This window comes from Leucoraja erinacea, chromosome 8 (genome assembly GCF_028641065.1).
Source record: "Leucoraja erinacea ecotype New England chromosome 8, Leri_hhj_1, whole genome shotgun sequence".
NCBI lineage: Eukaryota > Metazoa > Chordata > Chondrichthyes > Rajiformes > Rajidae > Leucoraja > Leucoraja erinaceus.
Window position 1 is genome coordinate 15,085,013 of NC_073384.1, and position 15,650 is coordinate 15,100,662.

At 39.9% G+C, this 15,650-nt stretch overlaps 1 protein-coding gene across 2 annotated transcripts in view; it reads right to left on the reverse strand.

The window, feature by feature from the left end:
• Positions 1-2,006: 2,006 nt before the first annotated feature.
• Positions 2,007-15,650, reverse strand: part of tab2 (TGF-beta activated kinase 1 (MAP3K7) binding protein 2) — a 41,048-nt gene continuing 27,404 nt past the window's right edge. For both annotated transcript variants that reach the window (XM_055639025.1, XM_055639027.1), the window contains exons 6-9: positions 13,340-13,500; positions 9,326-9,419; positions 5,598-5,678; positions 2,007-3,869 (exon numbers count right to left, since the gene is read on the reverse strand). In XM_055639025.1, the coding sequence (XP_055495000.1) occupies positions 3,724-3,869; positions 5,598-5,678; positions 9,326-9,419; positions 13,340-13,500 (482 nt within the window). In that variant the 3' untranslated portion in view covers positions 2,007-3,723. The remainder of the gene's footprint in view (positions 3,870-5,597; positions 5,679-9,325; positions 9,420-13,339; positions 13,501-15,650) is intronic.

A 15,650-nucleotide genomic window follows, 5' to 3' on the forward strand; every position in this document is an offset into this window, starting at 1 on the left:
AGCTAAAAAATGGTAAATTCTTGAGTGGCCAAGTCAATCACCCGATCTGAACCCAATTGAGCATGCCTTTAATATGCTGACGTGAAAACTGAAGGGGACTAGGCCCCAAAACAAGCATAAGCTAAAGATGGCTGTGATACAGGCCTGGCTGAGCATCACCAGAGAGACACCCAGCAACTGGTGATGTCCGTGAATTTAGTTTAGTCCGAGCATGTGTGAGGCATTGCACTTGGGAGGTTAAATGTAAGGGGAAAGCATACAGTTAATGGCAAAGCCCCTCGTAGTATTGATGTTCAGAGGGATCTTAGGGTCCAAGTTCATAGTTCCCTGAAAGTGGTAAAGGGGCTGTCCCACTGTACGAGCTAATTCAAGAGCTCTCCCGAGTTAAAAAAAAAATCAAACTCGTGGTAAGCACGTAGAATGTACGGAGTGGGTACGTCGGAGCTCGGGAAGTCTCTTAGCGGCTTATAACGCTAACGGCAGGTGCTCAGGAAACGCGGTAAACTCGGGAAGACTCGTGAAGATTTTTTAAATGTTGAAAAATGTCCACGAGAGCCCCGAGTACCTACGAGCGGCTATTACCGTAATTTTCCGCGTTCGAATCAGGGGAAACTCGGGAGAACTCTTGAATTAGCTCGTACAGTGGGACAGCCCCATAACACAGATAGTGGGAAAGAAGGCTTATAGTATACTTATCTTCATAAGTCAGGGCATTGAATATAAAGTTCTGTTAAACCCATTACAGGAAGGATGTTGGGGCTTTGAGAAGGCACAGGTAAACCAGAATGTTCCTGGTTTAGAGTGTATTCATTAGAAGGTGATGTTAGACAAGCTTGGATTGTTTTTTTTTGAATTTCAAAGGTTGAGGGGAGATCTGACAGAATATATAAACTTATGAGAGGCAGAAATAGGGAGAGAGAGAGAGATATGGGACACAGGTAACTGGGACTAACATAGATGGGGTTTCTTGGGTAGGGACAAAGTTGGGCCGAAGGTGGCCAACTACATACTCTTGTTATTCAAGTGTTTTAACACCTACACAGACCAATCATTTACCTGCAACCCCATTAGCTTTATTTTTGCATAAAAGTCTCTCATGCAAAATCTTACTAAATTCATCCATACATATTTTCAACTACTTTAACCATTGAGTTCCTCAATAAAGTTAACTTAAGTTTATTGAATGCGAATAACCCTTTATAAATATGCACTGTAATCAATTTAAATTTCTCAAAGTGGTCAACTGTTTTCCTTATGGATTCTAGGAACTGATATTACAAATATTAGACTTTGATGTACACTTTTCTTTCCCTCCCCTTTCTTAAATACTCGAGTTATGTCTGATATTCCAGTTTCAAGGGCCAGTTTTTTAAAACTATGAACACTTTAGAAGATCATGGCTACTATTCCTATGCACTACCCTCAAAACTTTGGTGGCAAATATCAGGTCCTGGATTTTGGTTGGCATTTTGAGGGCTTTTTTTCAATTCCTATTTTAACTTTAGCAAGTTCAATCCTTGATTTATTGATAGTCTTGGAATGTCAAGTATATTATCTTTTTTTTAAAAACTAAAGTGGTCTCCAGGCCCCATTTGAAACCTTAGATACTAAAGCAAGACATGGGAGTAATCTCAATGATATCCAGAGTACTAGAATAGAGGCAGAGAGATCTCTCAGTCATATGTAGTAGCCAACACTAGTGCACCAAAAACAACGGCATCGTTTTCATCATGTATCACCATGCAGACACCAGACAAGGACATTTTCATTGAGTGCATCTCAGGCACTTGGGCAGAAACATATGACAAATTCTATGTCACACAAATGATTTAAGATTCCATTGCACTGGATAGAAATTCAAATAGTGAGAGTCATAAATGGGGAATGTGTCTCATGTATAATGTACACTAACCCAAAAGGTATTCAGAAATTTCAACTTCACTTTTAATAAATAGCTTGTCAGAAAGACAATGTATCGAATTAAAAGGGTAAAGCATCACGCTTAAGATATCCCATTATGTTTTATTAATAAAACTTAAAACCAGTCAATTTTCATTTAGACCTGCAGATGAAGCTCAGAACCACTATGTGACAACATAATTGTTTTTATATACATTGTAATCTTAATACAGACCTTTTATCCATTGAAAACTTTCAATTATCCAACAAGGTCAATTTGAGCAACATAAATAACAGAAAAGTAGGAATCGATGCTTTAAAAATAAATTTGAATCGAAAGGTAAATTGAATCTGCAAAATTCAAATTCCTGACAGACTACACAGAACCATAGAATAGCAACTCAGTGTTATTGGTCTGCTTAAAAACCTCAGCTGTTCATCTCAAATTCATCTTCAATATTTCAAAATCTATGATGAAGCATGTACAATTATGGAATCAGGAAAGCTACAAATATATTTTAAAAATAAAATCGAGTCTCAAATAATAAATTGCGTATTTTCACACGAATGTCACACTGTCTTACGAACTGCATTTGCAGGTCTGTTCAAGAGCATAATTTATAGAAATGCTGTACAGAAAGGCCACTGAAAGCTGCTTTATACATAGCTTTAAGTTAAATTAAGGCTTCACTTCCCATAGGTATCATGTCGATTGAGAATGATTTTACTAAAAAAAACGCTCAATGAAGTTAGCTACCAAAGTCTAAAGCATGATACATACAGGTAATACAGGAAACTCTGGAGCAGAAAAAGAGACATTACCCTTCCCAAGTTTTACTTATCTTCCACAAAAGCAATGGCACCCATAAAATTACCATTCTTCATGTGTGAATTTAAGATGGAGAGTGCAAGAAGGCCATTGAATTAGGGGAACGTTACAGCCAAATAAAAATTTGCACAATCCGATGAAAACATCCCTCTCTTCTGCAAAGGGGAGAGAACTTGGGGTTGCTGGCTGAGTTGGAGTAGGTTGGGAGTCAACAGATAGGAACTAGCAGCAATTCTTGCTGACATTATCCTGGCCTTCTCTTGTACCTATAGTGTTTCTGCTGACCGAAGCTAACTGAGCACACAGGAAGAAGTCAGAGAGGAATCTCTGATATGTAGGGCTCAGTACAGGAAGCTTGAAGAGTAGATTGTGTGCTTTGTAGGAAACGCGAGTATTCAGTCTACGTAAAATGGTTGTTTTATTTTTTTTCCATTCCATCGCTGAATCTTATAAAAGTTGCAGAGCAGAAAGATGAACTGAGTGGAGAGGCTGATAAGTGACATTCTGTCCCACCCCATCCACAGATGCTTCTTCAGGGCTGACGTTCAAACCCCTTTCTTTCACAAGATTCGGCTCCATTCAATTTAGTCAAAAACTTTGCTTTGATTTTGTTTTCCATTCTCTTCTGCAGTCCTAATAACATATAACTTCTCATTAAAATGTGTCCTTGGAAGGAAAGTGAGGGAAATAGGGCAAGAGGCAGTAAGACACACAGTGGTTCATATAGATGTGGCTTTGTGAAATCCTTCTTCCCAATCAGTAACAATACATCTGGCACAGGCAAACCCGACATCAGCTCCAGCAATTGCCTGTGGAATCTAAAATCTGTGCATTTAATCTCAAAAACCACTGTACTGAAACAACAACCTCCAATAGAGACCACCTGGTCCAGATCAAAATTCTTTCCAGCATAGCATCTGCTGAGTCATTGCAGGCTTTGTAAACAATTCCTTTATTTCATGGGGCATTCCTCCTTTCACTGGGAGCATTATGGCTCAGAAATGCTTGGGCATCTCACACTGTTCACAGCGAATCAGGGCCGGATGGTTGAGGAAGGTACAGGTGCTACAGTTCCATTGAGCACCTTCATCCTCCTCTTGATCTGGCACTGGCTTTGATGGTTTAACTGCAGATTTCTGCTCTGTTAGAAACAAAAAGTTAGAGGGCATTGAAAATAATGCATCCTCCCAACTTCCTCAAACACCCAGTTGAATTTATTGTTAAGTTAACTATAAGAGAACTATTTGAGAATTAAATTATCATTTAATGTTACCTACTCCCTCCTACCCATTAATCATCGCTTCACGCCCTAGCTTTTCGCTGACTTTACTGCTTTTAGTGGTTCGAGTCATGCTGTTTTTTCCTGCAAAACCTGTGATTGGTTTTAAAAATATAGAAGTATTTCCACTCCTTCTTATGGAAAAGAAACCAAAACATCCTGAAACACTTTCGTAAGGAGGGAGATTTCAAAGTGCCCTAAAAGAGTGATTGCAAGTAGCGTTGTTTTGGAAAGGAACTCCACATGTGGCAAGGCCACTGAATATGGAGAAACCAGCAGAGGGGCAAAATAAGGGCGGTGGGGGAAGCAGACAAAATAATTTCAGGAGTAGACAGGCAGTAGGGGTAACTTGTAGAATCAGTTAATTGAACAGATAGATATGACAACAAACCAAGAAAAAGTTTTAAATAGGTGCAATTAGGGAAATGTGAGAACCAAAATAAATTGAACAGAACAAATGTGTTGTACAAGGAGGACTTGGTTCTGGGCAGCAGAGTATTGGACAAGTCGAAGTTTATGAAGTTTTGAAATTGGGAGGCGATCGTGATCCCTCTGGGAGCTATGGATTATATGAACCGGAAGGTAAATAAAAGCAGATGTAAAAGATCCAGTAGGCTGTGCTGAACAATGTTACATGGCGTAAAATAGACACCTGTTACAAACAGGGTGGATACAAGATTGGAAATTAATCTCAAGATTGAAATGGATGGAGAAAAAGTCAACAAACTGGTTCAAATTGAGACAATGACAAAGAAGGGGGTGGAATCATTTCTCAGAGCTGTGCCAGAGATCACTGATGACAAGTATGTATTTTAAATGCTTATTGTAAGGAAATTACATCTCCTCCAAGACTCCATGTCAGGCAAAGACGATGACAGAAGCCAACAGCAAGCTACATCGTCTGACACATGGCGAACGAACGAGGCAAGGAGTTGAAGCAGGCACATAGAAAACAGTCAAGAAAGATGTTGGAGCAGTGCAGCTGGAATTATCAGTATTCATGTATAGGAGGCTTCAGGTGACCTAAAGGGCACTATACTCTCACAATACAGGTCCTTAGTTATCCAGCGACATCAGCCAACAACAGGTAATCGCAGGTTCACTGTACTCTTTCTCACATAAGGTGGGTTGTTTCTGAACCTTGTCAATAGGTAACACTAGAAATCTATTTTAACTCTGAACAAGCCATCCTTTAAGTCAGCCTGTGCATTCCTTTAATTAATAAACTCACGGAGGATTGATACAAGATATCAATGAATGATGGTGATGGGGATATTGCAGTAATCTGCAATTATATCTTCTCATGGACTGACACCACTTATCCATTGCTGGACAGAATTGTAAAGGATGACCTGGGACTTTGATGGCTAAATGGTGCCATCAACAGGAACACTTACACCCCTTAAACCCATTTTCTCATTAAATATCTATTCAACTCTTTCTAAATAGTATAATGACACGTCATTTTGACTAAAGTGAACATCACTTATTAAGTGCATATAATAATACATCATACAGCTAAATTACAGCTGACTAAATTATCCCCTAGCATAAGCAACATTCAGTCGTTATATAAAACCTGTAGCTTACCTTTCGGTTTGGGTGGCACAGGACCTCGAAATCCCATATTGTCATAAAAATTGTGTATAGCACTGGGGTTAAAGTGTGGTCCTAGGAGGAGAATTTACAGTTTAATAATGTAACATAACATTTATTGGGCACATTACCTTTCACATAAGGATTTAACATGGCTAAACAAAATTAATATGCTTTTACATTTCCTTGCTTATGATACTAGAAGGTGATGCAGCTAATGAAAGATGGAGTTAATTCCAATGTAAGAGGCTAATATGCACTCTTCTAAGCTTCTGCTCATAACATTTTCCTTCCTGGCACCCAACTAATTCATAGAAACATAGAAAACAGGTGCAGGAGGAGGCCTAGTGGCGGACCTACATTTTTGGGGTCACGAAGCTTGAACTGTTATGGGGGTCTCTTCGCAACCAGCAACGAGGTCTGGGTAACCACTGTTATCTTTGTCAATGTGGTTGTTCCACGACAGAACACCAACATTTTTTAATTTCTGTCATAAATGTTAAGTGTGTTTTAAATGTAATTATTAAATATTAAATATATTTAGAATGAAACATCCTTAATTTGAACGTTTTTTCGTTCACAACTAGCCTACATGATACTTTAATAACCTTTAAATTTTTATTTTAACTATTATTTTGTGTTGAATTACACTATATTATTAATATCATTATTTTTAATTAGGAAGTATTGGCCGGGGGTCCAGGAAGCTGGCTAGGCCCCCAGCGTGGTCCAGGGGCAGCACCCCGGTGGGGGTTCAGGGGGCAAGCTCCTGCATCTTCAATAAATTGAAAGTGATTCTTAAGCTTTCGGTTGATAGTTTACATAACAGAAGCTTAAATTGTTCTAATACATAAGCAATAAAATAACCCCCAAAAGATATATATTTCATGAAATAAACAATAGGCACAAGGTGCAGGAGTAGGCCATTCAGTCCTTCGAGCCTGCACTGCCATTCACTGTGATCATCCACAATCAGTACCCCGTTCCTACCTTTTCCCCATATTCCTTGACGCCGCTCTCTTTAAGAGCTCTATTTATCTCACTTGAAAGCCTCCACAGAGAATTGGCCTCCACTGCCTTCTGTGGCAGAGAATTCCACAGATTCACAACTCTGTGTGAAAAAGTATTTCCTCATCTCCGTTCTAATTGGCCTAGCCAATATTCTTAAACTGTGGCCCCTGGTTCTGGACTCCCCCAACATCGGGAAAATGTTTCCCGCCTCCAGCATGTCCAACCCCTTAATAATCTTATATGTTTCAATAAATGGCCTCATACAGCTAAAAAAATCTTTACAAAAAAATGTTACCTGAAATGTCTCTTTGCCTAGCACTGAGATAAGAAAAAAAAAATTCACATAGAATTGTGAATTTGTGGAATTCTCTGCCACAGAAGGCAGTGATCTCGTCTCCCTCAGAAACACCTCGGTCACTTCCTAATGCATTTCGTTGTCTCTGTACTGTACACTGACAATGACAATTAAAATTGAATCTGAATCCGAATCTGAATCTGAGCTCAGACACCCACTTCTACTCGCGCTCACTAAACCCCTCGCTTCGACGATACCTCACCACCAAATTTCTCCTCACACCTAAACCTCGCCTCGACTAAACCATACCTCACTAAACCTCACCTCACATCTTAACCCCACCTCAACTTAACTAAACCTCGCATCTCATGACTAAACTCCACCTCACACATAATCCGCGCCTCGACTAATCGCCGCCTCTCTCCTGCTCACGCTATTTATAGCCCCCCCTCCCCGGCCGTTGGCGGCACCTCGCATGAGCGGAATGGCTCCAACCAGGGGGGCGGGGCAGAGCGCGGCGCAGGTGCACTGCCCGAGAGAGCTGGTGAGAGAGGGGAGGGGTGCACGCACGCTGATGTTGAGATCGAGCCCTTCCCCACGGGAGAGAGGCGGTAATCAGGTGCGAGTTTCAGTCGAGGTGGGGTTTAGTGAGTTGAGGTTTAAGTGTAAGGTGAAGTTTAGTTGAGGCGAGAGGTTTAGTCGAGGTGAAAAATCAGGTTCATTTCTAGGAAGAAAAAAAAATCGGAATTCCGATTTAAATCAGAAGAATATTTGGACCAAGTTGCCTCTGGGATTAGGGGCCCTGGAGCTTAAGCTTCATTAGTTTCATAGTAGATCCCCCCCTGCATCTGCCCACTCACTCAATCTATCCATGTCACACTGCAACCTCCTAGCAGTGTTGTAAATTGTTCCTCATCATCACCATCTCCCATTATTCAGTATGTCACCATTAACTTCAGTATCTCGTCCAGTCCAGTATTCAGTATCCAGTGCTTCAAATTTCACGAACTCGTCATTTGCAATGAACTCATCATTTGTCAGATTTGTGTTCACCTTCCATATGAAAAAAATCTCAGTGCTGAACAATGTCAAAAAATGCTCTTCTCTGTGACCTTGACTTTGGTATATTAACATCCCCGACTCCTCTACAGCTTTGGTTGTTGCACACAATAGTCCAAATCAATGGAATTTGTCTTAGTATCTGCACAACTTATCCAGTTATAGCCAGGGCAACTCCAGCAATGCACCTCTTATCCCAATTTAACTACCATAACTTGCAGTCTCACAAGGATTCACCCTTGGGCTTCTAGTTAATTTACCATCTGACCCAATTTCAAAATAATCTGCAGAGCTAGGGTCATGCCCCACTGATAATATGCAGTGTTATCAATCAAACTCTCAAAACAACTCCACTGCTTCTGTGCTGTTGGACTGATTTTTAGTCTTGAAGTTGTGATGGCCTTTTGCTGGAGATTGGAAGAGACAGAACAACTACAATTACAAACCAATATACAGGCACTTCACTGTATTTTTGGAATAGCACGCTCAAATTTACTGCAAACAGCATAGTTGGATACATTTAGGCTCTTTAAAATTATACGCTGCTTATCAAGCATGTAACCCATGCGTAAAACGTGATGTGCCTGTATTTCTAAATCTCGCTGCAACCATCAGCATGGGTTGAAACCTTTAGACTTTAGAGATGCCCATTTTTATAGCAACATTCTGTTTGATCTTAACCCAAGCTTCTTATTCAATATGTTTTCCATTACCCAGACCTCCCATTACAATGCTCACCTCTGCCATGTGCTGCCGTATGCCACAGTCATTTTACATGAAATACTTCCAAAGCTCCTGGTCACTTATACTTCCACCACTGGACAGGACCTTCAGCTAATCCATACCTCCTGCAGTATTCTAGCACTCAGCAAGAGTTACTCACAAATCAATGAACAAACCTTTCAAAATCCTTGCTTAAATCCCTCAATTGCTTCTGTTCCAATCTTAAAGATACTCTCACCGATTGCTGAGCACCTGACCCCTCATGATTCATGCTGGATTTGATGCAGCCTAACTATCTCTTTCCCCGAAAGAGATGTGAAAATGTTGTGATACAAAGAGAAGTAAGGGTTGGTCCCAGTACATACATAGATGTCTATGCCTGCATTATTGCTATTGTATTCTTGTTCTCAGATTCTTCAATACACGCTACACAGTGTGGCAAGCTCTTTTTAAGTCATTGATGATTCTGTAATGATGTAGCTGAACTAATTACGTTTTCCCAATCTATAGTTTGAAGCAAATCCATTCCAACTTGTTTAACTCGTAAAGCTGTTGGTGATCCTTTAAAACTGTTTATAGAACATTATTAGTGTAACACAGTTTGATTGCTAATAAATTGATGATAACATCATACCTTTTGCATGAAATAGGTCAATCTCTTTGGTTATGCAGTCTATATCAATCTGCAGCTGCCGGTTGCTGCTTCGTAACTGCTGCATTTCTTCTAACTGAAAGGCCAAAATGTATATTGGTTGTCATTACAGCAATTTCAAAGAAACAGCACTATCAAATTAAAAATTCCTTATAACAGGTTTAAATAGAGGTACTGGATATTTGATTTGTACAAGAAAATAGCTGTGTTTTGCTAATGCCAATTCATAAAGTTCTGGAGGAAATCAGCATGAGGCAGCATCTGGAGAGGGCAATGATCAGAAGACTGAATTGTCTTCTTGCGTATGGCGTGCACAGCCTAAAGTTGTAGGACAACTTTTTCTATTTGATCTTATTTGAATGTGCACGCTGGGTTGATTGCATTCGTCGAAACATGGCGACCACATGTAGGTTGCAATCTTCCATCCCACGACTGAATTGTCATTTGAGTATTTACATTGCTGTTAACAAACTAATTAAAATTTCTAACTGGACAAATTATTGTTCAGCAAACAAATTATTCTTTTTATAGAACAATTATACATTTTCAGCATTGCATGCTTATATTTAGCAGTAACATTGAATTAGTGGCCTTTACTGTGTGGACTAAACACATTTTCGACATTCACATTAAAGAATAAAATACATGCATTACACAAAATCCTTTGCTTCAGGTCATCTAAAAATATCTGAAAGCTGATTACATGCTTTCTTCGTAAAATGTGGTCAGTAAAAGATTTTGCTAATTGGCACACATACTTCTGTGAACTGCAACAGGGAATAAACTGATTGAAAAACAATCGATTGCAGATGCTGGAACCTTGTGAAACCTTGGAACTCAGCGAACCAACTATGGAGGGAGATGGTTATACAGTGTTTCGAGTTGGGACTCTTCTTCACATGCAAATATTAATTGCGAATATTCAACAAATTCAACAAATATGTAGGGAACACCTCCCTATTATTAACTATACAGGATTTAGAACCTGAAAAGTTAACCATCTCTTTATTTCCCCCCAGATGCTACGTGTTTCAATCACTTTGTTTTTAATTACGTTTTCTAACATTAGCAATTTGCTGGATTTTCACTTATTTTAAATAATACCAAAGGAATTTATATTTACATTTAGATGAGAGGGCATAACATGATTAACGCTACAGGCAAAAGACTGTAAAAAAGGTCTTGTGGACAGATGAGACTAAGATTAACTGATATCAGAGTGATGGCAAGAGCAAAGTATGGAGGCGAGAAAGAACTGCCCAAGATCCAAAGCATACCATCTCATTTGTGAAACACGGTGGTGGAGGTGTTATGGCCTGGGCATACATGGCTGCTGAAGGTACTGGCTCACTTATCTTCATTGATGATAAAACTGCTGATGGTAGTAGCATAATGAATTCATACTTGACTAATCTTCTGGGATTTTTTGAGGATGTAATTAGGAAAATGGACGAGGGAGAGAGCCAGTGGATGTGGTGTACCTGGACTTTCAGAAATAATTTGATAAGGTCCCACATGGGAGATTAGTGGGCAAAATTAGGTCACATGGTATTGGAAGTAGAGTGCTGACTTGGATAGAAAATTGGTCGGCAGACTGGAAACAAAGAGTAGGGATTAACGGGTCCCTTTCAGAATGGCAGGCAGTGGCTAGTGGGGTACCGCAAAGCTCAGTGCTGGGACCACAGCTATTTAAAATATATATTAATGACTCAGATGAAGGGATTACAAGTAACATTAGCAAATTTGCAGACGACACAAAGCTGGGTGGCATTGTGAACTGAGAGGAGGATGCTATGATAATGCATGGTGACTTGGACAGGTTGGGCGAGTGGGCAGATGCATGGCAGATGACGTTTAATGTGGAGAAATGTGAGGTTATCCACTTTGGTGGCAAAAACAGGAAGGAAGATTATTATCTACCGTATTTCCCAGACGCTACTTTTTAGCCTAAAACAAGGCCTGAAAATTTACCTGCGTCTTGGAGGCCAAAGGTTGGGTTGTTAGCCAAGAAAGATAGGCTTGGCTATCCCTCAGTTCAGCAACATCAAGAACATGTTACTGTACTGAGGGATAGCCAAGTCTATCCCTCATTGTTGGCAGCTGATTTACAATCTCTGGCTGGGTGGCTAGGTCCAGTTTCACCCTTGCAAACATCCGAGTCCTGGTAGAATGTTGCCATCAGCAAAGTGTTTGCAAGGGTGAAACTGGACCTAGCCAACCAGCCAAAGAATATAAATCAGCTGCCAGCAATGAGGGTTGCAAGGGTGAAATTGGACCTAGCCAACCAGCCAAAGAATTTATATCAGCTGCCAGCAATGAGGGATAGATCTGAACCGCACAGCGCATTGTGGGACAGGAAAAGATGGAGGCTCCCCGGTCCTCATTGCATCCTTGAACCAAACCCGTGATCCTTTCCCGCCGCCTTTTTTCAAAATTTAGCAACTCAAAATGGGGTGCGTCTTCTTCCCCGGGAAATATGGTAAATGGCGTCTAGTTGGGAAAAGGGGAAAGGTATAACGGGATCTGGGAGTCCTTGTTCATCAGTCAATAAAAGTAAGTATGCAGGTACAGCAGGCAGTGAAGAAAGCGAATGGCATGTTGTCCTTCATAACAAGTTGAGTATAGGAATAAAGAGGTCCTTCTGCAGTTGTACTGGGCCCTGGTGAGACCACACCTGGAGTATTGTGTGCAGTTTTTCAAATTTTGAGGAAGGACATTCTTGCTATTGAAGGAGTGCAGCGTAGGTTCACAAGGTTAATTCCCAGGATGGCGGGACTGTCATATGCTGAGAGAATGGAGCGGCTGGGCTTGTATACTCTGGAATTTAAGAGATTGAAACATATAAGATTATTAAGGGTTTGGACACGCTAGAGGCAGGGAACATGTTCCCGATGTTGGGGGAGTCCAGAACCAGGGGCCACAGTTTAAGAATAAGGGGTAAGCCATTTAGAACAGAGATGAGGAACCACTTTTTCCACACAGAGAGTTGCTAGTCTGTGGAATTCTCAACCTCAGAGGGCTGTGGAAGCCGGTTCGCTGGATCCTTTCAAGAGAGAACTAGATAGGGCTCTTAAAGATAGCGGAGTCAGGGGATATGGAGAGAAGGCAGGAACGGGGTACTGATTGTGGATGATCAGCCATGATCACATTGAATGGCTCGGGGCCGAATGGCCTACTCCAGCTCACTTATCTTCATTGATGATACAATTGCTGATGGTGGTAGCATAATGAATTCTGAAGTGTATCGACACATCCTATATGCTCAAGTTCAAACAAATGCCTCAAAACTCATTGGCCGGCGATTCATTCTACAGCAAGACAATGATCCAAAACATACTGCTAAAGCAACAATGGAGTTTTTCAAAGCTAAAAAATGGTAAATTCTTGCGTGGCCAAGTCAATCACGCGATCTGAACCCAATTGAGCATGCCTTTTATATGCTGAAGAGAAAACTGAAGGGGACTAGCCTCCAAAACAAGCATAAGCTAAAGATGGCTGTGATACAGGCCGGCAGAGCATCACCAGAGAAGACACCCAGCAACTGGCGATGTCCATGAATTGCAGACTTCAAAGATATGCAATAAAATACTAAGCATGACATTGCTGTGTCCCAAACAATATGGTACCCTGAAATGGGGGGGGGGGGGGGAGACTATGGATAAACACTGCTGTAATTTCTACATGATGAAACCAAAATGTATAAACATGGCCTTTATTAAAATTTGACAATGTGCATTTTAACCACATGTTATTTTTTTTCTATCACAAATCTCAAATTGTGCAGTACAGAGGCAACTAAATAAATGATGGGTCTTTGTCCCAAACATTATGGAGGGCAGTGTCTGCCTTCTATTTGGATATGTAGCGCACACATCCTTAGGGAAACATTGGGATTATTAACTCAGATTGCTGCGCTCAAATTTCTAGAGTGAGATCTGTCGAGTCCGAACCGAGACGTAAATGAAAAGAAAATCAACTAAAATTAGTGAATCATACCGATGGGATCTGGGAAGCTGAATTTGATCTTTTCATCCGCCGCTGGGTAAGGTCACTTTCCATCTTATTGACTTCACTCTTCAGTTTGTCTAACTTTTTCTTCTCCAACTCAAGTTCTCGATGCAATCGATCCATTCTGGCCTTCTGATGCACTAACAAAGCTGGAAGGCACATTAATTTGTTAATGTGCAGATCACTTAGAAGGAAAGTTATACTCCAAAAAATGATCATGATAATTAAACTTCAGAAAAATAATTCACTTTTTAACTTGGACACACCTTTTATTTTAACTTGGCTTTCAGAAGGCTTACATCATCATACACCCAAAAATTGATACTTTGTAAACAATACAAGTAGATAAAAGTAGAAGCACTTTTAAAAAATGAAAATAAAATTTATGTTGAAATGCTTTCCATGCCAGATAAGTGTTTTCCTGCTGCAATAAACCATTGGTGCTACTAAACAATGTCATCGATTCAAAAAGAGGTTTCAGTTATTTGTTTTTGTCTCTTGCTCGTAAACTGCTGACATTAACATCAGTCCTATTATTGTAACCCTAGCCAATTCTAAGCCACAACTCTATTACAGCAATTATGTTACACCCCTTATTTGTCAATGCTCTCAAACTGAGAATTCCAATCTTCATATACATTCTTAATTCTAACTTGGAAATATGCTGAATTTCACGTTTTCTGATTTTCTCAGTTAAAATTGCTTCTATATTACTTTCACATTCTCTAACTGTTTTTCTAATACAGTTTAATATTTTGAAACTGTTTTCTTCACACTGTTTACATTAGCCAAGCCTCCTGCTTTTAATCCAACTGATTTGTTGATACTGCTCTTCCTCTCTGGTCTCTAATCTTGCTGTTATTCAGTTCTGTGCCATATTAGTTCAAATCCTCCCCCACTGAATATCATTTGTGAGCAGGGAGTAAAGTAGTATTGCTACAAGATGGAATGGGAGCTGGAGATAGAGTTACAGTGCTACAATACAACATGAGAGCAAGGAAGCAGCATACTACTGCTGAAATACTGATAGAAAGTAAAATGCACAAGTGTGATGCAGTGCCGTGTGTGAAACAAGCAGGAGCAAGAATGTTTCAATTAATTGCATGGTGTTCCCTTGTTCTCACAAGTGCTGAATTATTACATCCCAGCAAAGACTATTCTAAAGCTGCTCTGTCTGTGTGTGGTTATAGCATTCTAATAAAACACTTTCAGTACTGCAAGTGGACACTGCATTCCACTGGCGTTGGCCTCTTGCATATTATCAACTGGCAGTTGCAATTTCACAATTTCCATTCCACGCTTCTGGAATATCTTCCCATAACCCTATCTATCTATTTTCATAAAATTCATCCCTTACATTGACGTTTTGGTCATGCCAAATGGTTGTATGGAACATTCTCGCTTCAACCAGATACTGGGGCATTTTCTCTTGTTAAAGATTACTGAAGCTATCCTCAACGGAGAATAAAGCACAAGTTACAACACAGCAGCACAGTACTACTGTCATACTTCATGGCATAGAGTGGTATTAAGAGTGTAATATTTTGGTAATATAGTATACAATACTGCCTGAACACAGCAGAATAACAATTACTTAAAGCTTCAGTAACAAATAGCAGTTGAAAGCTACAGCAGGAAATAGTTGCATTGACAAAACTCAGAAGGGATTTGTGAAAATACAATAAAAAAAGGAGATATAGTCCTGGTACAGTTGTACCATTATAAAAGGGAGTAGCGTAGCAGTACTGCAAGATGATCCAACAGCAGGCAGTATTGGAGGCATGCAATCGCATTCGCTGGAAGGCAGCAGTAATTCTGCAATACCAGGGCACACAGCAATTCAGCTGTCCTATAAACTAGGCAAGAGTTTTATCGTGGGAATGTTACAATATTGAATAGGAACATGCCACGGATATACAGCCATTCCTAGATCAAGTTCATGTAATTATTGATGGCTTCATTTGTATGTAACTGGTGTTATTCTGGATTCCATGTGGAGCCACCACCCCACTTTGCCTTTAGTGACACTAGAGGTAATTTACATACAATTCAACTACCTTGAACTGTGGGGTTAGAAAATAAATTCAGCAATTTCAGCTAGAACGAGTGCCACTTATTCTTCTTATGAAACAGAATTCTTATCAATAATATACGAAGCAAATCATTTTCTGCTCGTTTCAGTACCTGTAAAGAATCCATTACCAATGCAAGGTTAATTATGTCAGAATTCAATCTAGTTTTAAAAATTATATGGAAATTAGGACATATGTAGTATGAAAGAGTTATAAAATTCCTAAGC